A 24,156-nucleotide genomic window follows, 5' to 3' on the forward strand; every position below is an offset into this window, starting at 1 on the left:
CTTGGGATACCAAGTCCTGCTCTTTGAAGCCACCAGGCCTGGTTCCAGGACACTGGGCAGCAATGTGCCACAGGTCTTAGGGTGTGTGGTGAACCTGTGGGGACCTGTGGGCACTGGCACTGCTGGTCATGATGAACAGGGATAACCTTGCCTACGGAGGCAGGGAGACTTAGAGTACCCTGGGTGCTGAATGGTGCCTCCACAGGGCTAGAAAGTGTAGGGTAAGACCCAGCCTGGGCTAGCTCTGAGTATGGAGGGGCCTCTCAGCTGTCCCCTTCTTCATATAGAAGGGGCCCCTGCCAAGAGCAGCCCCTCAAATATGGAAGTGCATACCATCCCACCATACACATCGGCCCCACAGAAGGTAGTGGTCTCCCCTGTGTCCTACACCTGGTTAAGCTGGAGCAGGGTCTGCTGGGAGCTGTCTGCTCCGTCCCACCAGTCTTGGGAGTGGCAGTAGAGGCTTTCCGCGTCACTCCAGGGAGTGACAGCGGAGAGAGTGGCCAGGATAGTCCAGACTGTGGTCTTGGGGTGACTTGGAGACCGCAGACGGCCAGCTGGCGCCTGAGATGGGGAGGAGCCGCGGGCGGGCATCCCCAGTGTGGGGAGGGGAGCCAGGTGCCACACGGTCACGTGGGCTCCGGGCGCAGCCATGGTGGCGGAAGTGACGCGTCGTTGCCAGGCGGCCGTTGCTAAGCGCTGCGCTGCGTGCCCTGCGTGGGGCGCGCGGCGGCTGAGGCGGGAAGCCCGAGCAGCTGCGCCATGGCTGGAGGTAGCTGCGCGCGGCCGGCTGGCGGGTCTCGGGTCTTGGGCCTCTGAAGTCGCGAGGTCAAGGTCGCCGCCGTGCCGGGGTCTCGCCCGAGCCACTGCCCGGCTGCACGCAAGCGGGTCCGCCCTCGCTGTTGTCCCGTTGCGAAGGCGGGGTTCGGGGATGCCCCAGCCCAGGACCCTCAGGGCCGCGCACCCCCGGCCAGGACCTCAGCCGCGCTGCTCTTCTTCCCCAGCGTGGCAGCATCCGTACGTCAACGTCTTCAGATACTTCAGGGTGGATGAGTGGAAGCGGTCCAGCAAGGAGGGCGACGTGGCTCTGGTGACGGTACTTCTGGGGCATGGCTGTCGCTGGGAGCCTCCGCGCGCGCTTCCCCGGAGTGCACCCCGTGTCCGCGGTGGTCGCAGCTCCCTTCTCTCCCCAGGACAAGACTCTGAAGAGCGCGGTGTATCGCATCCGGGGCTCTGTCTCTGCCAGCAATTACATTCAGCTCCCCAGAACCAGTACCCAGTCCCTCGGGTTGACCGGGAGATACCTGTATGTGCTTTTCCGGCCCCTGCCCACCAAGCACTTTGTTATCCACCTGGACGTGTCCACTGAGGTACCTAACTTGAGCTGAGGGCTGCTGTGGGTGTCTGTTTACCTGTCGCGGCCTACTAACAGCCACACTCTGCCACGCAGGATAGCCAGGTCATCCGGGTGTCTTTCTCCAACCTCTTTAAGGAGTTCAAGTCCTCAGCCACATGGCTTCAGTTCCCTTTTGTCTTCGAGGCCAGAATGTCCAGGAGAGGTGATACGAAAATGGGGCATGAATGGTTCGGGAAGGGCAGCCTGGCACCAAGCTGGGGCTTTGAGATGTCCAGAGAGGGACGGAGCAGGTCCAGAGGGGCTTATATGTGGTCTGAGGGACAGCTTACATGTGGTCACAGAATTAAAGCTGTGGAAATGGAGGCTGCAAGAGGGTGGACGCTGACCTTGGACACCTATCCTGCAGACCTGGCAGGTGTGGCTCCCCCTGATGCCCGCTGGACCTGCTTGCAACTGGACCTGCATGACATCCTCCTGATCTATCTGAGCCGGCACTATGGCCACCTCAAGAGTGTCAGGCTGTGTGCCAGCCTGCTAGTCAGGAACCTTTACACTAGCGACCTGTGCTTTGATCCTGGTGAGAGCCATTCCCTACCCACTCTGTGTGTCCTCTCCTCTCCTTCTGTGTGTGCACATGCTCCATCACCCCAGGTTCTCTGCCTGGGTGCCATGCTATCTTTGAACTCTGGCCTGGTGCCACTGAAAGCCAGGTCCCTGTAGCCCTGGAGGCAACCCTGAGGTGAGGGTGTGGCTGGGCTGGTGGCCTGGTGGCCATACTCTCGTATGGTAGGAGTCTGATACTGCATCTTGCCTGGGGCTTCCCTTGAATTGGAGCATCCCTGGTTGTTTAGCAGTCACCGTCACTGAGGCCAGGCGGGCAAAGCTGCCCATGACTCCCATGCCTCGAGAAATGACCTTCCCAGTGCCAAAGGGGGAGAGCTGGCATGTTCACTATGTTCACATCTGGTAAGCAGCTCTGCCCTTCCTGAGGGAGGCCTATGGGTGGCAGGAGGACAGGTGGCGCCTTTGACCTACCCAGATGCTGATTCATCTGCCCATCACCCACCAAGGTTTCCAGGCAATAGCCTGAAGGTGCCTTCCCGGAATGTTCGGAAGAGCTGTTTCCCTCCTGAGGCAGGTGGGCTTGTGGGGCCCACGGGGTGCATAGAGCTCAGAGGGAGTGGGGAGGCCCAGTGGTGTGGTGACTGCAGCTGGTATAGGCCCAGGGCCTCAGGACTAGCTTACAGGTTATATGAGCCCACAGAACTATGTGGGAAGTCTGTGTGAGGGGTACTTGAGGGTCCCAAGTTTTCCAGCTGGAAGAGCAGATGTCCAGGGCAGAATGGTGGGCAGTTTCTGTGGTGTGGCTTCTGCAGGTCCCGCAAGGCAAGGCTGCCTGTTCCTTATGCCCCTGCTGGCACCCTCACCAGGCATCCTGCCACTCTGTTCTGACAGTTATTGGGCTCTGTGTTCCATTGTAGTCTTCCTGCGGTCTGTGCCTCAGCTTCCTCACCCAGCGACTGTCAGTAAATCCATGCAGGACAGTGTGTCCCTGGTGGCCCAGGTACTCAGTCCCCCAGCCTGAGTGCCCCGGGATAGGACTGGGGAATAGTGGCTTTAAGGTGCTGATGGACACTTGTTCTTTTACAGCCCTGCAAGCCCCCCTCAGCACCCAGGCTCCTTCCAGATGTCAGCTTGCCCTACAAGCACTCAGAGGTGTCCAGTATAGATGGCCCCAGCATCCATGGCCAAGATCTTCCAACCTGGGCAGAGGCCGTTGATGTGCACACAGTGGTCAGTAATGGCCACATGTCAACCCACAAATCAGCTGGGGTGCCCATGCCCCTTGAGGATGCTGGCTTCTATAAGGTGAGTGCCAGGGTAGGCAGGTATAGGTGAGTTGTGGGTGAGGGGCTGCACAGCCTGGACCCACTGTGAGCTGCATTCAAGGCAGTGAGCCTCTAGTGTTCCTTTTCTGGGGGCTCAGGTGATAAATTACCTACGTAGCAAGTATAAAGCCCTGAGTTCATCAGCCCTAAGTGGTTGGTAGGTGGAGGGGAGCACGACCAGGAGTTTCTGGAGGGTCTGGTGCTCAGCCAGACTCCTGCTACTTACTAGAAAGTTACTACTGGCAGAGCCAACCGGGAACCCAGGTGGTTTTTATTTTTTGAGATGCTGGGGATTGAACCCTCAGTCTCATGAATATTAGGCAAGCATTCTACCACTAAGCCTTACTCCCAGCACCCAAGTGGCTTTTTCTGAGGGGCAATGCCCAGTCTGGTGGTGGCAGTCGCAGAGGATGGTGTGCCATCCTGGGAACTCACCAAGCATTTGTCTGTTCCAGCGCTTCCTCCCGGACCCAATCCTGAGGCTCAAGGGGGTCATTGGCTTTGGAGGCCACAGCACCAAATGGGTGAGGATCTCGAGCTGTGTCAAGGACAGCTCTCATTGGGTGAAATGAGTGTTGAGTGCTCAGAGTCCCTCTTCTGCTGCCTTCCCTATAGTCCTCAGATGCTTCTTGCCCTACTCACATCTGCTCATTACTGTCTGGGCACACATTGGTGTCCCCAAAGTCATTGGTGCCCCCTACTTACTTTGCCAAGCCCGATAGGCAATGACTGGGTTAAAGTGTTGCAGAAACCTCAAGCTGAGATATGGGACACTGAGGCAGTTTAGCAGGAAGCAACGTTTTATTATTCTGGCACAGATCCCGTGGACTCATGTCCAAAGGCTGAGCCCCAAGAACAAAGGGGTCTCACCTTATGTACCCTTGCAAGCAGGTTACAGGAGCAAAAAGCAAGGTTTAATCTATATGTGGTTATGTACAATTTTATAGGCTACTTTACCCTAATGCTATGTGACTTTCCCTCTCCTCAGTGCTATGTGACCCTCTCCACATTCAGATTCCTCAGGTTTTATCTCTCTGCCACGCCATCCCTACCTCCCTGCTACTTTATCAGAACTCAGGCCTAGTTTGTTTTCTTCTGCTCCTCCTGCTACAGAAGTGCTTCCAAAGACAACAGTTCTGGCTCACGTGTTTGACCTCCAATGAGGGTGGACTTTAGTGGTCCAGACCAGCCCTCTGGTGTGGTGTACAAAGTGGACCTTCTAGAGAAAAGCCTTCTAGAGAGGAGGTGTTCCCTCTGAGTGACCCTGGGTACTTGTCAGGCTTTCCTGGAGGCAGTCTGAGTCTTTAGGGGAGCCCTTGGACTTTTTACTGTGCAGACCTCTTGAGTTTCTTATATTGGAGGCAGGGCCTGGAGGATGTGCATGTTTGTCTTTTATTCTTCTGTATGTGCATCCCATTCACTCATGCTTGTGATGTGAAGAAGGTGCCCCTGTCCTGTCCTGGGTGGCCATATGCCCATGTGTGTGCCTGGACCCCTCTCCTCCACTGACCTCTAGGTAGCCAGGAGGGGCCTGGGGTACTCTGGTGACTTTGGCCTTGTGTTCCAGGCCCTGTGGACCAAGGATGGAGCAGCTGTTGTTTACCCCTGCCATGCAGTCATCGTTGCCCTGCGTGTTGACACTGGGGAGCAGCGCTTTTTCCTTGGCCACACAGACAAGGTGGGTGTTACTTGGGCCCAGGGGGTATACACCTGCAGGCCATGTACAATCCCTCCATATGTGCCTCCCCAGGTCTCTGCCCTGGCCCTGGACGGGAGAAGCTTGTTGCTAGCGTCCGCCCAGGCGCAGCCCCCCAGCACGGTGCGGCTCTGGGACTTCCAGACTGGGGGGTGTCTGTCCCTGTTCTGGAGCCCAGTGCACACGGTCTGCTCCCTCAGGTGGGCATGGGCCTCCTCTGGGGGTGGGGGAGGGGAGCCCAAGCACGGCTGACCCCCTCTTCCATGTCCACAGCTTCTCTGGCAGCGGGGCTCTTCTCTGCGGTGTGGGCAAGGATCACCACGGGAGGACGGTAATGGGCTCTGGCCTGGGAGGTGGGGCAGCCCCACCTCAGGTGTGGGCAGCTCAGCTAGAGTCTCTATTTTCTAAAAATCTATCTTTGGTTGTTTCCACATATAAAAGTAATGTCTTTTTCATTTTGCAAAAGTCAAGCCAGGCAGGGAGGTGTGTGCCTGTAGTCCTAGCACTTAGGAGGCTGAGGCAGGAGAAGCACTTGAGTCCAGGACTCTGAGGCCAGCCTGAGTAGCATAGCCAAACCCCTGTCTTCCCACCACACACACACAAAATTCCATTAACTTAGGAAATGTTAATGGAATTAACATTTCTCCTCTCTGGCAGGGATTCCTGCAGCTTTGACATTGTGACATTGTGTGCCCCTGGCTTTTGTGTACTCTGGGGCACGTGTTGCCTGCCCCACGAGAAGGCCTCAGATTATTTCATGCTTCATGCTTTGTTTTTTTACCCCTTTGCAATGAGTGTTAGTTTAAGTCAGTTTTAAGTCAGTGTTATATGACTATCCTGTCCTCCCTTGAGGGTGTGTGTATGGGGCGGGGTGGAGGGGTGTTACAGTTGTAAGATGCACTGTAAAACACGACACCTCTGAAGTCAACCTGTGCACTAGAGCAGGTGGCTCCTCCTGAGTGCTGAGTTACCAGTATTTCATTATAGGGTGCCTCTGGCTTTTTGTCTTTTCAGGGTCCTGGGAATAGAACCCAGGGCTTGGTATATGCCAGGCAAGCATTCTGCCACTGAGCCGCACTCCCAGCTCTGATACACTATTGTACTTGTGGGTCTGGTTTTAGTTCCCATTTCTGTAGACAGGGCTATACTATCCAGCTGGGCTTGTTGCAGGTGGTGGTGGCCTGGGGCACAGACCAGATAGGCAATGGTGGTGAAGTGGTGATTCTTGCAAAGGTGCACACTGACTTTGACATCCAGACCTTCCGGATCGCCTCTTTTGATGAAACCAGGTGATGTGGCTGGTCCACAGTGCTGGGATAGGGTCTGGGCTTGAGCCCTTCTGCTCTTGGCAGTGTTACTACTCCATGCTTTCTCTGCAGAATGGCATCATGTGGGCGGGGCAGCGTGCGGCTGTGGCGGCTGCGTGGTAGGACGCTCCGCTCCTGCCCTGTGGACCTGGGGGAGCACTGTGCTCTGGAGCTCACTGACCTCGCCTTTGCACAGACCCTGGACAGCCACCGGGCATCCTCGGCCCGCATGCTGTGAGGCCCTGCCTTTGCCCCCTGTCTACCACCCAGCCTACTCTGTCCCATTGGGACCCTGCCTCACCTGTCACCTCCCTGGGACAGCTACGTGTGCAGCCGCAGCGGTCACATCCTGGAGATTGACCACCAGAGCATGGCTGTGCAGTGCACCCGTCGCCTGCTGCCCACACAAACTCCTGGTGACCCCTTCCCCCAGAAGCAGACCTTCAACTCAGGTAGGTGGGTGCCTGTTCTCTGGGGTAGTGGCTTCACACTGAGTCCCTAACACGTGGGCTCTCCAGGTCTCGGCATTGCCATCAGCAGCCTCAGTGTCTCTCCCACCATGTGCGTTGTGGGCTCTGAGGATGGCTACCTGCGACTCTGGCCCCTGGACTTCTCCTCAGTGCTACTGGAGGCAGGTGAGGCTGTAGGTGCCCTTCCCTTCCCCCTAGCTTGGGAAGAGCTGCCCTGCCACAGGAATGGGGCAGTGCCATCCCTTGGTTAGGCAGGAAGATATGGGGCCAAGGGTCTGCTTTCTGAGCCTGGGGTCTAGGCCAGCTTTGCAGAAGGGCACCAGGGGCAGTGTGTGGCAGCCAAGGTTCCCTCAAAGCCTGGCCCCATCTGGCTTTGGAGTGGTGGTCTTGAGTGGCTCTCAGCCCGTGGAGAGCCTTGGCAGGAAGGGAACAGAAGTTCTGTGTCTTGCTGGTGGAGTGGCTCAAGCGGTAGAGTGCCTTCCTAGCAAGCATGAGGCCCTGAGTTCAAACCCCAGTTCCATCAAAAAAAAAAACCCTCAAAGTTGTTCTAAATCTTGGGGACCCCAGGTGCCTAAGTAGCGTTGCATAAATATGCCTGGGATTGACTCTGATGCCCACTGTACCTGGAGCTTGCTGACCCCACCTTTCCCACAGAGCATGACGGCCCTATCAGCTCTGTCTCTGTCAGTCCTGATGGCCTGCGCGTGCTGTCCACCACTTCCCGGGGCCACCTGGGTTTCCTGGACATCGCATCCCAGGAGTACACTGTGCTAGCACGCTCCCACATGGCCCCAGTGCTGGCGCTGTCTGTGAACCGGAGCCGGGGACAGCTGGCCACTGTGTCCCTGGACCACACTGTTCGCATCTGGGACCTGGCCACCCTGCAGCAGGTAGAGTGTGGTAGAGGGCTGGGGGCTCAGAGGCTATCCCAAAGTGGGTGTGGGCAGGGCCCTCGGTCCTTCCAGCCCATGTGTGGAACACTGCATTTAGGCCACCTGGAGTGCACTTGCTCCTTGGGCACTCCTGGCCTCTGTCAACCCTTCACTGTAGTCTCTGCCTTCTAGCTGTATGACTTCACGTCATCTGATGAGGTCCCACATGCTGTCACCTTCCACCCTTTGAGGCCGACCTTCTTCTGTGGCTTCAGCAGTGGGGCTATGCGCTCCTTTTGCTTGGAAAATACCAGGGTCCTGATGGAACACACGTGAGTGCCCTGCTTGCCACCAGCCCCTTGGGGGTCCTGGCCTCAACCCCTGTGGTAGAAACTGGGATGGTCTTTTTATGGAAGCTGGGGTGGTCTGTGGGACAGTCATGTGGGAAGGCCCATCTGCAGTAAGGCCAATGCTGCCGAAAAGCCCCCTCAACCCTGTGGCTCCCAGAACTGAGGCCAGTGGGTGTCCCCATGTGTGGTGCAGGCATCACCGAGGGGCCATCACCAGCCTGGTCATCAGCCCTGATGGCAACTTCCTGTTCAGCTCCTGCTCTCGGGGCTCCCTGGTCCAGTATGACTGTGCCGCCCCCCAATGCTGTGTCCTCCGTGTAGCAGGTCAGGCCCCCTCAAGCCACTCAGGCTGGTCCCAAGGTGCTGGGAGGCCAGTGCCCATCTCTTAGGGCCTGCATGGTGCTGTGTGCCTGCATCCTGTCCAGGGAGGGATTGGTTTTAGAGTTTACCAGCCACCCAAAGGCAGAGATCAGCAAAGGTCCATGCCTGCACTGCCGTGGGAGAAGTGGGCAGCCTGAGCCCTGGGACAGCAGGCTGGGGTCAGACCCACCCAGAAGGTATCTGCCTCCTCCTGTGGCCTTCAAGAACCCCCAGATGTCTTGCTGGTACTTGCTATCTGCTGGCTTGTGGACGCTCACACCCAATCCCTGTGGCTGCTGTGGAGGGAGCTGGTGTTTCCCACAGGTCAGCATGGGACCGGATTGTGCCACACTCCCTCCCCACCTCCTGACCCATCTGTTCTGTGTGATTGCAGCCAACGTGGTATGCCAGGATGCTTGCCTGAATCCAAACATCCTGGCAGTCAGTGAGGACAGCCGCCTGCTGGCCTTCGTGGGCCCCTCGAAGTACACAGTGACAGTCATGGAGTCAGCCTCCCTGGATGAGGTAAGTATGGAGCCTCTTGGGTTGGGGGCTCTCTTTGGATGGGTGTAGAGTGTGAGAGGGTACAGGGAGCAGGCAGGGAGCCGCAGTCACTCAGGAGCAGGCCCCAGGCCCCATCACACCTTCATCACGATTGCAGAGAACTTAGCAGCCTAGGGCAGCTGGGGCAGCCATGCTGTCTTCAGTGAGGGCAGCCTCCCATTCAGGGAAGATGGTGCCCAGGTGCCCAGGTGGGAGCCTCCAAGGCCACCTCCTTCCCTGATTCTGGGTGGTGTCCGTTGTGCCGGGAGCTCAAGGTTAGTGACTACTTTTACTCCTAGCTCCTGCGGGTTGATGTCAGCACCCTGGACCTGACCGGCAGCCACCTGGACTTGGCTATGGCTGTCTGCTTTAGCCCTGCAGCCCAAGGCCACCTGCTAGTGTCCACATCATCCAACAAAGTTGTTGCTCTGGACACCCTGTCAGGACGTGCTATCCGGGAGGTGAGCCATGGGACTGTGGCCAGCTGGCTTGGCCTTCCCTTCCATCTGTACCCACGGCTTTTCTAGTCAGGCAGGGTCCGTTGCTGCACTCTGTGAGGAGTGGAGGCCCTTGGGCTGTCTGCCACCCTGCCAAGTCCTAGATGGCATTCTCCAAGAATGCTCTTGTTCACTGTAGCTGTCCAGTGTCCGCCCTATAGCCTGCTCCTCCCTGGCTCTTAGTGAAGATGCCCGCTTCCTGCTGACAGCCACTGGCCGGGCCATCGAGGTGTGGGATTACTCGACACAGGCTGACCCTGGCTGCCAGGTGTGTGCTGTGGACCAGCAGGAGGCCCTGGGTGTCAGTACCCTCCCCAGGGTGGGTGGGGCAGAATGTTGCTCTGGGACAAGGAGGGAAGGGACTTAGAGTGTGAAAGAAGGATGACCCCTAGGGCCCTGTGTGCCTGCCAAGGTCTAACACTACATGGGGCCTCTTAGTTCCAAGCCCAATGGGTGTGAGTCTCACCATCAGACCTAGATACTTGGAGCACAGCAGCACCGTGGTCACACATGGGTCCTTGTATGTGACTGCCCGCAGGTATACATTGGCCACTCAGAGCATGTGCAGGCTGTGGCCTTCACGCCTGACCAAAAGCAGGTCCTCAGTGTTGGGGATGCTATCTTCTTCTGGGATGTCCTGGCCGCCCCTGAGAGGCAAGTGTCTGCCCTTGACTGCATCCACCTAGGCCTCCCATTGGCCCCCTCTGACACTTTGTCTCATTCTCAGTGACCGAAGTGAGTCCAGGGTCCCCCCAGCCCATGAGGCCGGTGAGTGGTCCGGGTCTGGCTAGAAGGGGTGGGCATGGAGACACTGGCAGGTGTGGAGGTGACGCTGGGCTGGTTCTTAGGCTACATTGGGTGGTGTGGCACCATTTGCTCTCCTGTGCCTGGTGTACCCATCGCCACCACAGAGGCTGCCTCCTCTGACAGGCTTTACTGTCCCCAGCTCTGAGCACCATATGACTCCTTCCATCCCCAGGCCTGGGCACAGGACAGCTGGAGGACGCAGTGTCTGGCGCCAGCGGGCTCCCCCAACAGCAGGTGCCCACGCCATCTCAGACTTCGTCATCCCCACCAGGCATCTGTGCCAGGCCCCCTGAGGACGGTGGTGAGGAGCAGGGGTCCTGTGCAGGCCCAAGTGGGTGTGGGCCCAGCATGCCCATGTGCGCTGGCTGTGGTCCATCAGTAGGGATGCAGGTAGCCAGGTAGCGTGGGCTCTTCTTCCTGTTCTCACTGCCCCCAGGTACTTTCTCCATGTTGGAAGAAGAAGGACCCTGCAAGGAGAACCACAGTCCTAAGGGTCTGCGCCAGGCCCCGGGCCCACCTGTACTCATTGAGAGGGAGGCCAGAGGGGATGGAGACAGGGCCCAGGGGGCTGCTTGGGGGCCCAGGGGGCTTGCCGTGCCTCCCTGTCACCATAGCCAGCCTAGTAAGTAGATGGTGGGCAGGGACTCAGTCCCATGTGTGGATGTCTTAGGGGCTTGAGGTAGCTTAAGAGTGACCTTGTCTACCCCTGCCCATGAGGGTGCTTCCCCTGAGAGAATGAAGCTAGGTCACCTACTGGGCTGTGGGAACCCTGGGATGCCTGTGGTGGGTGGGTGGGATGCAGCTCTCATGTCACTGCTCAGTAGGGTGGGGTCTTTGTGTAGGTGAAGGGACCTCTGAAGGGTTGTAGGCAGGTTAATGTCCTGTGGCTTCTTTCTTCTCCCCACAGGTGCCCTAAGCACCAGGAAGGTGAAGGCCCGACCCCCCATCCGCCCAGATTCCTACAAGCATTTCACAGCTCGCTATAAGGCCTCTACACTGGCCAAGGTAAGCTGCATCCCCACACTGCAGGGTAACCCTCTCAGGGTCTCCTTCTGGTCCTTGGGGGTCTAGTCTGGAGGGGCCTTCCTTCCTCCATTCTGCATCTACGCTCTGTTCATTCCATGGTATGTAGACTGGACCTGATGGTGTCCTGCTGACCCCTCCATGGCCTTCCCACCCTCCAGGCACACTGAGTGCCTGTGGCTTCCATACTTCCTACCTGTGTTCCTGCCTGCATCCCCATCTCCTGTCCCTGGCCGGCCTGCCCCAAAGCAGCTCCCATGCTGGGTGTTGGGGCCCAGGCAGCTATGCCCAGGCACCCACATTGTGGGCCTGCTTCCTTACAGAGCATCTCCTTCCCTCCTGCTGGTGGTGAGCAGCTGCACCTGAAGGCTGTTGTGGGCTACAACGGGAATGGGCGGTCCAACATGGTCTGGAGGCCAGAGACAGGTATGGCCAGCAGTTGCCAGCAGAGGAGCTACAGGGCAGGGCCCAGCTCTACCTGCCAGGCCAAGCTCTCCTCGGGCAAAGGAGCGCCAGCTATCTGTTGGAGGCTTGGGGATAGAGTACAGGCACATGTCCTTCCCATAATGGCACTTCAATCCACATTCCCATGAACCCATGTAGCAGTTGGCAGTGACGGGGACATTGGCACCCTCCCTGCCTGCAGGCTTCTTTGCCTATACGTGTGGCCGCCTGGTGGTGGTGGAGGACCTGCATTCTGGTGCCCAGCAGCACTGGCTTGGCCACCCTGAGGAGATCTCCACCCTGGCCCTCAGCCACAATGCCCAGGTACATGTCCTGCACCCTGCCCTGCCCACACCCAGTGCCACAGTGCCACAGTGCAGAATCTGGCTTGCCTAGACAGTGCAAGGGATACTGTTCTGTCCCATTCCCCTTTGTCCCCAGCTGACTGCCTGTCTTTCTGCCTGCTAGGTCCTGGCCTCTGCCTCTTGCTGTGGCAGTGCAGCCACCCGCTGCCAGATCCGCATCTGGGACGTAGCTGGGGGCCTCTGCCAGCAGCTTCTTTCTCACCACAACACTGCTGTGCAGGCTCTGGCGTTCTCCTCAGATGATGAGCTCCTTGTGACGCTGGGTAGGAGGGCAGGGTGGCAGAGGGCAGGTCTTTCTGGGAGCCTTGAGGCTGGACTGCATCTGACACATTAAATGTGTGTCCCCAGGGGACTATGGCGACCGAACCCTCGCCCTGTGGAGCACAGATACCTATGAACTCTTGTCATCCATCCGCCTCCCAGAGCCCATGCATGGGGTGGCCTTCAACCCCTGGGATGCTGGCAAGCTCACCTGCGTGGGCACGGGTGCTATCACCTTCTGGCTTCTACAACAACGAGGGGCAGACATCAACCTCCAGGTGCCAGGCTGCCAGCTCAGGTGTTCAAGTTCACAGACAGTTTTGGGTATTGAATTTGATGGGGCCCCTGGGATACTGCTGACCCATAGCCATTCTTGTGCCCTGCCAGGTGCACCAACAACCAGTCCCTGAGGAGGTGGGGGCAGCTGAACTGACCTCGCTCTGCTATGGGGCCAACCCCCTGCTCTACTGCGGCTCCAGCTCTGGCCAGGTCTGTGTCTGGGACACTAGTGCTGGCCGCTGCTTCCTGGCCTGGGAGGCAGATGACGGCGAGATTGGTGGGTACCTGGCAGAGCCCCAGTGTCCCTTGAGAGTGCTTGGGCAGGTAGTATCTGGGCAGGCATCTCACAGCCTCCTTGCCTCCTAGGGGTGCTGCTGTGCTCAGGTTCGAGACTGGTCAGTGGCAGCAACACCAGGCGATTGCGTCTGTGGGCCGTGGGAGCTGTACCAGAGCTGAGGCGCAAGGGCTCAGGCGCCAGGTGAGCCACCAAGGGCCTCTGTCCTGCACCTTCCCTTTGGGTATTGACTGCAGGTGGACTTAAGTCTTGGATAAGGTTGCACAAGCCTACATTCCTCCCATGTGGCACTGCCTGCATATCTGTTGCCAGCTGGGCCTGTCCTTGTGGACATGCTTGGGCTTGGTCTGGTCCCTGCAGGCTGTAGCCTGAGGACAGGAACAGGCTTGAAGCCCTTGGGCTCTGTGAGGACTTTGACTGCCTCTACCCATGAGGGCACAGCCGAGCCTGGGATGTGATGTCTTGAATGCCCTATCATCGTCTCTGCCTCGAGACCGCTGCCTTCTTCTTCCCCACCCCTTCAGGTCCAGCTCAGTGTTCATGGAGCAGGAGCTGAGTCTGGATGGGGCCATTGTGAGTGCCAGCTTCGACAGCAGCATGGACATCGGGGTGGTGGGCAGCACAGCTGGCACGCTGTGGTACATCAGCTGGACTGAGGGCACCAGCACCCGCCTGGTCAGCGGCCACAGGGGCAAGGTGAGACCATGGCTTCAGCGAAGATGTCAGGCCTCTGAATGGGATCAGCCAGACAGCAAGCCTGGCACCCTCCCTTGCCTTCCCAGTCCTCTTGAGCACACATCATACAGCATTTAGACTGTACAGGAGGCAGGGGTCTGGCGGGTTCTGCAGGCTTCGGGATTTATCCTACCCTCTTTTCTTTCTTATAACTTGCTAAAGACTACGTCCAGCACCCTACATAAACTGGCTCTTCTGGCACTGCTGGCAAGTGGGTAGAACTCTGGGGTCTGGGAAGCAGGAGGCCAGGCAAGTTCTGGTCAGGTCTCCTCATGTCTGGTCAAACTTTGGTAAGGTTCTGGTTGGTCTGGTCAGGGCTGAGTAGGGTTCTGGTCAGACCTGGTTGGTTCTGGTTGGGTCTGGTCAGGGTTGGGTCAGGTTATACTCAGATCTGGTCAGTTTCTGTTTGGGACTGGTTGAGTCTGATCAGGGCTACGTCAGGTTTTGGTCTATTCTGGTTGGGTTGGGTTGTGGGCAGATGTGGTTGGTTCTGGTGCAATATGGTTCTGGTTAGACTTGGTTGGGTTCTAGTCAGATCTAGTGGATGTGATTTGGTCTAGTCAGGGCTGGGTTGGGTTCTGGTCAGATCTGGTCAGGTTTGGTCAGGTTTGGTCAGGGCTAGGTCATATTCTGATCAGATCTGGTGGGTCTGGTTGAGTCTGATTGGGTGTGGCCGGGCTGGGTGAAGGCCAGTTGCCCCAGGAGCAGCAGTCTTGCTCTCTCTCACGCTAGGAAGTTCAGGCTCCCTGACCTGGGCCTGTGGGTGGGAAGACCCCACTACCATGCACATCACAGGGGGATCTTCTGGTTCTGTGTGTTTCTACTTAGGCACCTTTAGACTTCAGAAGGTAAAACACCTCACTGGCTCTTGGTTTCCCAAAGTAGGGCTGGACTTGGAGCAGCAGGACCAGTGTTCAATTCTTTGTCTCCTTGGACCAGGTTTCCAGCATTGGCCAATGGTGCCACTATACTTTACCTGGTGTCTCTACTTGTCTTTGTGTATGTTTATGTGTGTGTGTGGGGGGGCGGTTTCTGGGATTTTAACTCAGGGCTTCATGCTTGCAAAGCAGGAAATCTTCCATTTGCGCCACACCTCTAGTCCATTTTGCTCTGGTTATTTTGGAGATGGAGTCTCACAAACTGTTTGCCCAGGCTGGCTTCCAACCGAAATCCTCCTGATCTCAGACTCTCAGGTAGCTGGATTACAGGTGTGAGCCCCTGGCACCTAGCTTCATACTTGTCATTTTTATGGCTGAATACTCTAATATCCTATGAGTAGGCCACACCCATCAGGACACGAGTCCTTGAGCTCAGCTCAACACCTGTCAGGATGTGGACTGACAGGTGTTCCAGACTCAGGCCATGGCCTGAACCCCACAAGCTGCTGTTGCTCAACTGAACTGAGTTGGGGACTGAGTACAGGGCCTCTGCGTGCCAGGCAAGCGCTCTGCATCCAGCCCTGAATTGTCTCCTGAGATGAGATGTGTCAGAGTTTATACTTGCACTTGGAGTTGTAATTCAGTAGCAGGGTGTTTTCACTGAACCCCACTGGCTCAGGGCACCTCTACCTCTTTTCTCCCTGATTCTCAGAGGCACCTGCATGATAATATATCTGCTTTCTCCTTGGACCTGCATTCAACAACCTTATGGAAAAGCAGGCTACCAATGTCTATATACCACTGGACACAGCTGGACTGTCCTTTGGTTCTTTTGCCTTCAGTGTGCAGCCCACTGGAGACACATGGTCACCTTATAGTGATTTAGATTCTGTCCACACTTTCTGTGGCATCCCAAGTCCCACAGACTGATGGACGCTTCCTAGGACTAGGGAAGGGTGCGTGTACACTCTAGGATGCCTTGGCTAGGATATATCTGTACTTCCTGTGGAGGTGGCTGGGACAGGCAGGTATGGGCTGGAGATAGGTGCTTCCATGTGGCAGCCTGGCCTCCTCTGAGCCCAACTGGGGTCCCACAGGTGAACGAGGTGGTCTTCAGCCCCAGCGAATCACACTGTGCCACTGGAGGTGAGGATGGTAGTGTGAGAGTGTGGTCCTTGGCCAGCATGGAGCTGGTGATCCAGTTCCAGGTCCTGAACCAGGTATGTGTGAGTGCTGGGGGAACTGGGATACATGCTCAGGACAGAGCCCGGGCTATGAGCTGTGCTTCCAGTCTGCTGAGGCTTCCTTCTGACCCCTCCCTGGGACTGGTGCCCTGTCACCGTTTCCCTGGGGAGTGCTCATGTTTCCCCACCATGGGTCCCCAGAGCTGCATCTGCCTTGCATGGAGCCCCCCATCTTGTAGTCGCCCAGAGCAGCAGCAGGTGGTGGCAGGGTACAGTGATGGCACACTGCGCATCTTCAGCATCTCTCGAACCGCCATGGAGCTCAAGATGCACCCGCATCGGGCTGCTCTGACAGCCATTGCCTTCTCCACTGATGGTGAGAAGCTCGGCTGCAGTGGGTGGCCTACCGTGCCCCCCAGCCCATGACACACCTCCAGGCTGGAGGCTGGGCTCACAGTGTGGATGTGGCCCCTGCCCGGCCCAGGTCAGACCGTCCTCTCTGGAGACAAGGATGGGCTCATAGCTATAAGCCGCCCCCACACAGGGATGACTTTTCGTGTGCTGAGTGACCACCAGGGTGCCCCGATCTCTACTCTCCAGAGTACAAGCAAAGAGGTGAAGCAGAATCCCTGGTGCGGAGGGGCCTGGGGAGTTGGGCAGAGTGGGCACCCATATCTCTTATCCCTCTAGTATGGAGACCTAGGGGTGGAAGGCACAGACCTGTGGCTGGCTGCCAGTGGGGACCAACGGGTCAGCATCTGGGCCTCTGACTGGGCCCAGGACCACTGTGAACTCCTGGACTGGTTGAGCTTCCCAGCGCCTGCCACCTTGGAGGTAAAAGTCATGGTGGTACATGGCAGGGTAGGGAACAGGTGGGGCCCACACACCCTGCTACAGCATGCTGTGCCCTCTGTAGGCACCCAGCCTCCCTCCTCCATCCCTTGCTGCCTTCTGCCCCTGGGATAGGACACTGCTGGTGTGTGTGGGCCTTGGTGTACATGAAGAAGTGGTCTTCTACAGCCTCCGCCAGAAACAGGTGTGTGCATTGCCACACTGTGGCATCCAAGGCTGTGCAGCAGTCACTGGGCCATGGAAGCCTGGGAAGGGGTCCTGAGGAGGAGCCCCTGGCCTTACACTGACTGCCCACAGGTGGTGGAGAAGATGTCACTGCCCTTCTTTGCCATGTCCCTGAGCCTCTCCCCAAGGTCCCACCTCATAGCTGTTGGTTTCGCTGGTGAGTGCTGGCAGACACAGACTCAAGCTGTATCACATGGGGGCCAAGCAGGCTCCCCTGCTGCTCACCTCTGCCTTAGCTCCTTGAGTGGTGTGGAAACACCTGCTCTAGAGAAAGGATGAAGTGTGAGGTTGCAAGTGCAGCACCTGCACTGGGGTGAGTGGAGGGTGACAGTGACAGCGAGGACCTGACCAGCCCAGTTGCTGGGCCACATGAGCCCAGGCAGTGGGACACCTGGCTTTCATGGCCCTCAGCTGCAGTGGGCACTGGGCTGTGGAGAGTGAAGCCCTGACCCCTCTTAGCACAAGCACCCTGATAGCAGCACCTTGCCTGGCTGGGGGACACAGCCAGAGAGGGTCAGGGATCCCTTGGTGTGCGCCTGGCCCTCCCATCCCTGTGCCATCTACCCACAGAGTGCATACTAAGGCTCCTGGATTGTGCATCGGGGACCAACCAGGACTTTGCTGGCCATGACGACTCTGTGCACCTGTGCAGGTTCACCCCCTCTGCCAGGCTGCTCTTCACAGCCTCCCACAATGAGATCCTGGTGTGGGAGGTCATGGACCACTGAACTGTAGCAGAACTGTGGTGTCTGGTCACCTGGCACTGGGGAAGAAAAGGCAGGGTGTGGATGGTGATGTGCTGGACGGGGATGGCTAAGACAGGCGAAGACTCTGTAAATCATCTGGTCTAAGCTGTTTTGAATTTGTGTGGGTGTGGCTCAGTAGTAGGGCACTAGCTTAGCATGTATGAGGCCCTGGGTTTGATCCCCAGCAACACATACACACACACACTCTTAGAATATGTAAGGGAATTTTCATCTGAGAGGTTTTTTTTTCCCCTTAATGTTTCTACTTTGTACAGTTTAAATAAATGTTTCCATTTATTGCATTGCTACATCATTGCATTATTACCCCTTAAGTTACATCTTAACTTAAGGGCTAGTCACTCCTGTGCTGCGCTCAGCCTCTGCCCCACTCCCAATTCTCTTTCTCAAAGGCCCTCCCCTCCAGGGCAGCGGCAGCGTCCAGGGTGCACCTGCCTATCCACCTGAGGACACTGCTGCTCAGGTGGCTGGATTTGTACAGGTGCCGCTTGCAGTGTCTGGTGCGTCCATGTGGTGGCGCCGCCGCTCAACTCGACCGCTCTGGCCCTCCCGACTCGCTGGTGAGGCTGCACCGGCGGGAGCCGGAAGAGCCGGCAAGTGCAGGGCTGGGGACCGGAAGTGCGAGGCCGGACGCGGGGCGGAGAGCCAGGCAGGGTGAAGGGGTTGGAGGAGCAGGGAGCGGTAGGGTGGGTCAGTAGCTACGGACGGCGGCCATGAGGCGGGACGTGCGCATCCTTTTGCTGGGCGAGGGTAGGCGCCTGAGCCGCGAGTGGGGGGCCGAGGGGCGGCGGGCTGGGCGCCTTGACCTCGGTGACCCACCTGACCGCCTGCCCGCCCCGCTCGCGCAGCCCAGGTGGGGAAGACGTCGCTGATCCTGTCGCTGGTGGGCGAGGAGTTCCCCGAGGAGGTGCGCGGCCGGGCCGGACCGGGTCGGGCGTGGGGGGCAGGCGCGAGGCCCGGGGCGGGGGTGGGGCTCACGGCCCCTGCCTTTTGCAGGTTCCTGCCCGCGCGGAGGAGATCACCATCCCCGCCGATGTCACCCCAGAGAGGGTGCCCACCCACATTGTGGATTACTCAGGTAGCGCCCCGCGGGCCCCGGAGCCTGGTGCGCGGACCTGGAGTGGTCTGCAGCGGCTCTGCAGCGGTTCTCTGTCCCTCCTTCTAGAGGCCGAGCAGACGGAGGAGGAGCTCCAGGACGAGATTCACAAGGTGCGGGGCGTCCTGAGGGTCTACAGGGTGCTGAGCCGGGCCCTGTGCTGGCTGCTGTCACCTGGGCCTAATCGGCTTCACCCGCTGGTTAATCGGCTGTCCTTGGCCCCATAAGTCTCCTGTGACCTCTCAGCTCAGTGTCGTTGGGGCTGTCACAGTACGTCCTTCAGGGTTCCTGTGGGGAACCCCAGTGGTGCTCAGGGAGACAAAGGACCTTGCTCCTGTGTGTCCCGATCTGCATGCCCTTTACAGCCTTGACCGAACACTACTGTGCCCCTCCACCTTTGCTCTGTGGTGTAGTCCAACGCTAGGTCTCCAGGCTGTAGTCGGTGCTGTCTTGACCAGGGCTCACCTGTTGCCAGAGCCTGTGTACCTGGATCCAGCCCTGCAACCTCTACTATGTTCACTGTAGGAGTGTCCATGACCAGTCAGGTGCAGGCCACAGCTGCCCAGCGGTGCTTCTGTCATTGTCACTTTGATTTTGCCCTCACCATACAGCTGATTGTACTGAGAGGAAAGTGAGGAGCCGAGGTCAAGATTGGGCTCTCTTGCCGGGCACTGGTGGCTCATGCCTGTAATTCTAGCTACTCAGGAAGCAGAGATCAGGAGGATTGCAGTTCAAGGCCAGCCTGGGCAAACAGCTTATGAGCCCCTATCTGGAAAATATCCAACATACAAAAGGGCTGGTGGAGTGGTTCATGTGGTACAGTTCCTACCTAGCAAGTGTGAGGCCCTGATTTCAAACCCTAGCACTGCTAAAAAAAAAAAAAAAAAAGGCCCTCTTGTGTATAGCCTGTTGTGTCTGTCTTGAGCACCACAGGACCAGCTGACCAGAGCTGTGGTACTGGGACCTGGTGTCTGCATTGGGAGCAAGCAGGGGAGGAGTTTGTCTAAGCAAGGGTAGGCTTCTCAAACCTCAGAGCCACACTTGGTCCTGCCTTGAGCACCTGGGACATGCTAGAATGTCCTGGGCTGTCCGAAGTAAGTGGGCAGCCTTTGGTCACCCTGTGCCTCACTGCTCTTCCTACAGGCAAATGTGGTGTGTGTGGTGTATGATGTGTCTGAAGAGGCCACCATTGAGAAGGTGAGCAGGAGGGAGCTCACTGCCTATGCCAGGTACTTGTCACCAGTGCCTCACTCAGTCAAAAGCTGTCTTCAGTGCAGACCTGGGGAGCAGACTGACCCTGCTCTTTGAGGTTCAGGTGGACCCTCCCCTAGTGACCAGCCTTATCTCTCTCAAGCATTTCAGGGAGCCCTATATCTCTCAGCTAGCAGTCAGTCCCCTGGGACTCCAGCCTGCTTGGGAGATTTTCTCCTCCCCTTTTCTCCTGGAGCCTGATGCAGGCTCCAGGACAGCCTTGGGCCTGGTGGGGCAGCCTGATCTCATGGCCAGGCTTTTCCTTTCAGATCCGAACCAAGTGGATCCCACTGGTGAATGGCAGGACTGAGAGGAGGCCCAGGTAATAAGCAAGACCTTGGTGGGTGGGACTGGGCCCTGCCAGCTGCCACCCCTGGTGATCTGGGCCTCTTTTCCAGGTTGCCCATCATTCTGGTGGGCAACAAGTCAGACCTGCGGCCAGGGAGCACCATGGAGTCAGTGCTGCCTATCATGAGTCAGTTTCCTGAGATAGAGACCTGTGTGGAGGTGAGCAGGGAGGACATGGAGAAGACGTGGGGGCTCCAGCAAGGACGGGGATGTGGAGACTGTAGCAGCTTCCAGGCGGGGGGCTGGGGGCAGTCCTGATCTCAGAGCCTGTGTCTTGGGCGCCTCCTGAGCCTATGCTACTCTCCCAGTGTTCGGCCAAGCACCTGAGGAACATCTCAGAGCTGTTTTACTATGCTCAGAAGGCTGTTCTGCACCCCACAGCTCCCCTCTATGACCCCGAGGCCAAACAGGTGAGCAGTGGTGAGGGCCGCACACTTGCTTCTCCCGGTGCTTGCATGGAGTATTGGTGAGTGTGGCGAACGGTGGGAGTAGGATAATGGCCTCCTGGTGCTAAGCTGCCATCCCTGTAGTTGAGGCCCGCGTGCGCCCAGGCCCTCACACGCATCTTCAGGCTCTCGGATCAGGACCTGGACCACGCGCTCAGCGACGAGGAGCTCAATGCCTTTCAGGTGTGCCTCTCCCCCCAGTACCCACTGTCGGGCCCCAACTGCCCTCAGTGATGAGACCTGGCAGTGTGGGGCAGCTGGCTGATCTAAGGCAACTTCCTCTCGGAGGCAGAAGTCTTGCTTCGGCCACCCCCTGGCTCCACAGGCCCTGGAGGATGTGAAGAGGGTGGTGTGCAAGAATGTGGCAGGTGGCGTGAGGGATGATCGGCTAACCCTGGAGGGTGAGCCTGGATTCCCTGCCTGTGCCTGTTGTGTGGGGAGTGGACTGGTTGGTGTTGGGTGCCAGCCCTCCTCTGTTCTGGCACAGGCTTCCTCTTCCTGAACACACTCTTCATCCAGCGTGGCCGGCACGAGACCACATGGACCATATTGCGGCGCTTTGGTTATAGTGATGCCCTTGAGCTGACGGCTGACTACCTCTTCCCTCCGTGAGTGGCAGGCAGGCGGCTTTGGGCTCACCTTCCTGGGGTGGATTCCACTTAGCAGGCCTGTCTGGGATTGAGTCTCCTAGCGCGGGTCTGCCCAGAACCCTTCAGTGTTCACAGAGCACTGGGCTACATGGCAGATAGACCCACATGAGGGCCCTGGTGACCTGTCGATTCCAGCTGGGATGCCCACACAGTTGAGCCCATGGTTACCCTCCTTGCCTGGCCCCAGCTATGGGATGGGAAGGGGCTGTAGGGTCCACTGGGGAGTGGGGGGCTCATCTGCACAGACAGGGTCAGTAGGGTGACAACAGGTGTGCCAGATGGCCATGGTATCCCTGCAGGCTCCATGTGCCCCCTGGCTGTAGCACTGAGCTCAATCACCGTGGTTACCAATTTGTGCAGCGGATATTTGAGAAGCACGACCAGGTGAGCACCACAGCCCCTACCAGCCCACTGCCACTCCCACTAGCACATGTCACTGTAGCCCTTCTTCCCATAGGACCATGACGGTGCTCTCTCACCTTCAGAGCTGCAGAGCCTCTATAGTGTGTTCCCAGTGGCCCCATGGGGCCCCGAGCTCCCGCACACAGTCCACACTGAGGCTGGTCGGCTCTCCCTGCATGGATACCTCTGTCAGTGGACGTAAGTACAGCCTTCACCTCCTTCTCACACTGCCCATACCTGCCTTTCTTGTGACACTGTGCCACCTACCCCCAGCCTGGTGACCTACCTGGACGTTCAGCGCTGCCTTGCACACCTTGGCTACCTGGGCTACCCTACCCTCTGCGAGCAGGACTCCCAGGCCCAGGCCATCACAGGTGGGGCACCCACCCTCATCATATCCTGGGCGCAGCCCCTCCATGGGAGACCCTCTCACCTGAGTTTGTTGTTATAGTCACCCGTGAGAAGAGGTTGGACCAGGAAAAGGGACAGACACAGCGCAATGTCCTCATGTGCAAGGTGGTGGGGGCCCAGGGAGTGGGCAAGTCCGCCTTCCTGCAAGCGTTCCTTGGCCACAGCCTGGTGGTGAGCATCTGTGGAGGCCTGGACCCCACCTCACCTGGGGACTCCAGAGGGCAGCGAAAGGCATTGTGGGGAGCCTTGTGACCAGTGAGCGTCCACATGTCCTTCTTGCCTCCTTTGTACCAGGAAGCCAGGGAGTTCCCTAAGGAGCCTCCTGTCCATGCCATCAACACGGTGCGGGTCAACGGGCAGGAGAAGTACCTGATTGTGAGTGTCAGGGGCCATGCCCTTGTCCCAGAGGGCGGACTTGGGACACCCCACGTTTCCCTGCCCCCCATCTGGTGGCACTGTCCCAGGGCAGCCCTCTGGGCACCTAGTCTTTGGGAGTGCCCCTGAAGCTACCGTGTGTCCCAGCTGTGTGAAGTGGGCGCAGACAGCTTGCTGGCCACCTCTCCGGATGCCACCTGTGATGTCGCCTGCTTGATGTTTGATGGCAGTGACCCTACGTCCTTTGCACACTGTGCCAGTGTCTACAAGGCAAGGCTGGGCTTGGGCCCTGGGGGAGGAGCCCAGCCACGGGGCTGGCAGACCAGTGAGCCCAGCCCTCATGTGCCCCTCCTCCATAGCACCATTATATGGATGGACAGACCCCCTGCCTGTTCGTCTCCTCCAAGGCTGACCTGCCAGAAGGTGTCATCCCACCAGGCCTGTCACCAGCTGAGTTCTGCCGCAGGCACCGGCTGCCTGCCCCCACCCCATTCTCCTGCGCTGGCCGGTCCCAGCCCAGCACTGACATCTTCACCCGGCTTGCCACCATGGCTACATTCCCGTGGGTACCCACACCACAGCCTTGGGGACAGGGTGTCCTGGCTTATCCTAGGGCTCAAGCCATGCCTGTTGTCAGGTGTGCAGGTGTCAGGACAAGCTGCTGGCACCAGAGCTGCAGTGGGTGGGGGAGGTCCATGTATGGCCCAGAACTTCAGGAGAGTCTGTGGCTCAGAGCTGCAGAGGGGGCCCGTGGCCCCCAGAGCTGTGCTAGGCACAGCCCCGCAGCCTGGTCTGTGAAGGGGTTTGCAGTAACAAGTATGCCGGCATGGCCCTGAGTGCCCCTCTCTCCCACAGACACCTGGTCCATACAGAGCTGCACCCCACCTCTTTCTGGCTCCGGGGGATGTTGGTGGCTATCGGGGCTGCCGTGGCCACAGTCCTCAGCTTCTCTCTGTACAGGGTCCTGGTCAAGAGCCGATGATGCCCCTCTGTGCCCCACCCCCCACTCGCAGGCCTGGACCACAAGGCCCCCAGGTCACTGATGTGGGGTCCCTGCTAAATTTGCTTCCAACAACTGGCTACCATGGCAGGAATCTGTTCTGCCATGTCCTGCCCTGGCTCCTGCTGAATCTGAGGGTGGAGGTGGAAGGTGTACCCAGTGGGGGGCCATAGGTAAGGCAGCCAGTGACCCCAGACCTAGAATTCTCAGGGCTTTACCCCTCCTTCCTGGCTGTGGGTGACCAGTGAGTATGCTGGGGCCAGAGGTGGTGTTCAGGGTAGGGAGTGAGTGGAAGACTGTAGCCCTGACCTTTCTGTGGAATTTGGATCCTTGTCCACAGTGCACCTACCACAGAACACGAGAGATTGGGTTTCTCAATTAAACTTCACTCGTCTTTTCCATTTGTTGGATCTTGGTCTCTGAAAACAGCTTTTCTTGAATATTTGTCTTGGTGTGTGCGGGAAATGACAACTGACCCACCTCCTCCCCCACTGCTCCTTCCTTTCCTGGTCCCGTTCCCAAGGCCTCACTGGGGCCAATGTGAGTAGCTGTGGAGGGGCCAGGATCCTCAGCATCCATCAATGTCTTGGGGTTAACAGTGGGTTCTCTGGGAATGTAGCTGCCCCCACCATCTAAGGTCCTTCTAATACCCTTTTCTAGGACTGGGGGTCCCTCAGCACTGCTGCTCCCCAGACCTCAGCACCCAGCCTGGCTGTACTGAGAA

General features: G+C 58.1%; 2 protein-coding genes across 8 annotated transcripts; both read left to right on the forward strand.

The window, feature by feature from the left end:
- The first annotated feature begins 692 nt into the window (after positions 1 to 692).
- Positions 693 to 17,921, forward strand: Wdr90 (WD repeat domain 90). 7 transcript variants are annotated; one of them, XM_074059755.1, is made up of 42 exons: positions 693 to 772; positions 1,005 to 1,096; positions 1,194 to 1,370; positions 1,451 to 1,559; positions 1,764 to 1,934; positions 2,209 to 2,323; positions 2,428 to 2,495; positions 2,839 to 2,921; positions 3,008 to 3,226; positions 3,702 to 3,770; positions 4,814 to 4,924; positions 4,997 to 5,142; positions 5,216 to 5,273; positions 6,113 to 6,231; positions 6,322 to 6,483; positions 6,571 to 6,701; positions 6,768 to 6,884; positions 7,374 to 7,609; positions 7,784 to 7,923; positions 8,135 to 8,265; positions 8,696 to 8,826; positions 9,144 to 9,305; positions 9,481 to 9,609; positions 9,880 to 9,995; positions 10,069 to 10,109; positions 10,321 to 10,449; positions 10,585 to 10,770; positions 11,056 to 11,153; positions 11,495 to 11,597; positions 11,818 to 11,939; positions 12,084 to 12,243; positions 12,329 to 12,519; positions 12,629 to 12,797; positions 12,887 to 12,998; positions 13,340 to 13,511; positions 15,526 to 15,648; positions 15,814 to 15,988; positions 16,097 to 16,227; positions 16,303 to 16,446; positions 16,529 to 16,648; positions 16,762 to 16,846; positions 17,260 to 17,921. In XM_074059755.1, the coding sequence occupies exons 1-42, from the start codon at positions 763 to 765 to the stop codon at positions 17,415 to 17,417; spliced, it is 5,421 nt and encodes a 1,806-aa protein (XP_073915856.1). In that variant the 5' UTR covers positions 693 to 762; the 3' UTR covers positions 17,418 to 17,921. The 7 variants fall into 7 exon arrangements, 6 of the variants coding, with proteins under 6 accessions (XP_073915856.1, XP_073915860.1, XP_073915855.1 ...); XR_012443214.1 differs by lacking the exon at positions 693 to 772 and having other exon boundaries at positions 781 to 1,096; positions 16,579 to 16,648; positions 17,260 to 17,313; XM_074059759.1 differs by lacking the exon at positions 693 to 772 and having other exon boundaries at positions 781 to 1,096.
- A 130-nt stretch (positions 17,922 to 18,051) lies between these two features.
- Positions 18,052 to 23,833, forward strand: Rhot2 (ras homolog family member T2). Its single transcript, XM_020177125.2, has 19 exons — positions 18,052 to 18,203; positions 18,302 to 18,360; positions 18,450 to 18,531; positions 18,619 to 18,662; positions 19,693 to 19,746; positions 20,070 to 20,122; positions 20,199 to 20,307; positions 20,457 to 20,558; positions 20,679 to 20,777; positions 20,887 to 20,995; positions 21,082 to 21,202; positions 21,544 to 21,628; positions 21,702 to 21,844; positions 21,920 to 22,020; positions 22,098 to 22,228; positions 22,352 to 22,432; positions 22,580 to 22,702; positions 22,792 to 22,994; positions 23,288 to 23,833. Exons 1-19 carry the CDS (start codon positions 18,167 to 18,169, stop codon positions 23,412 to 23,414), a joined length of 1,863 nt encoding a protein of 620 aa, XP_020032714.1. The 5' UTR covers positions 18,052 to 18,166; the 3' UTR covers positions 23,415 to 23,833.
- The last annotated feature ends 323 nt before the right edge of the window (positions 23,834 to 24,156 follow it).

This window comes from Castor canadensis, chromosome 17 (assembly GCF_047511655.1).
Source record: "Castor canadensis chromosome 17, mCasCan1.hap1v2, whole genome shotgun sequence".
Lineage (NCBI taxonomy): Eukaryota > Metazoa > Chordata > Mammalia > Rodentia > Castoridae > Castor > Castor canadensis.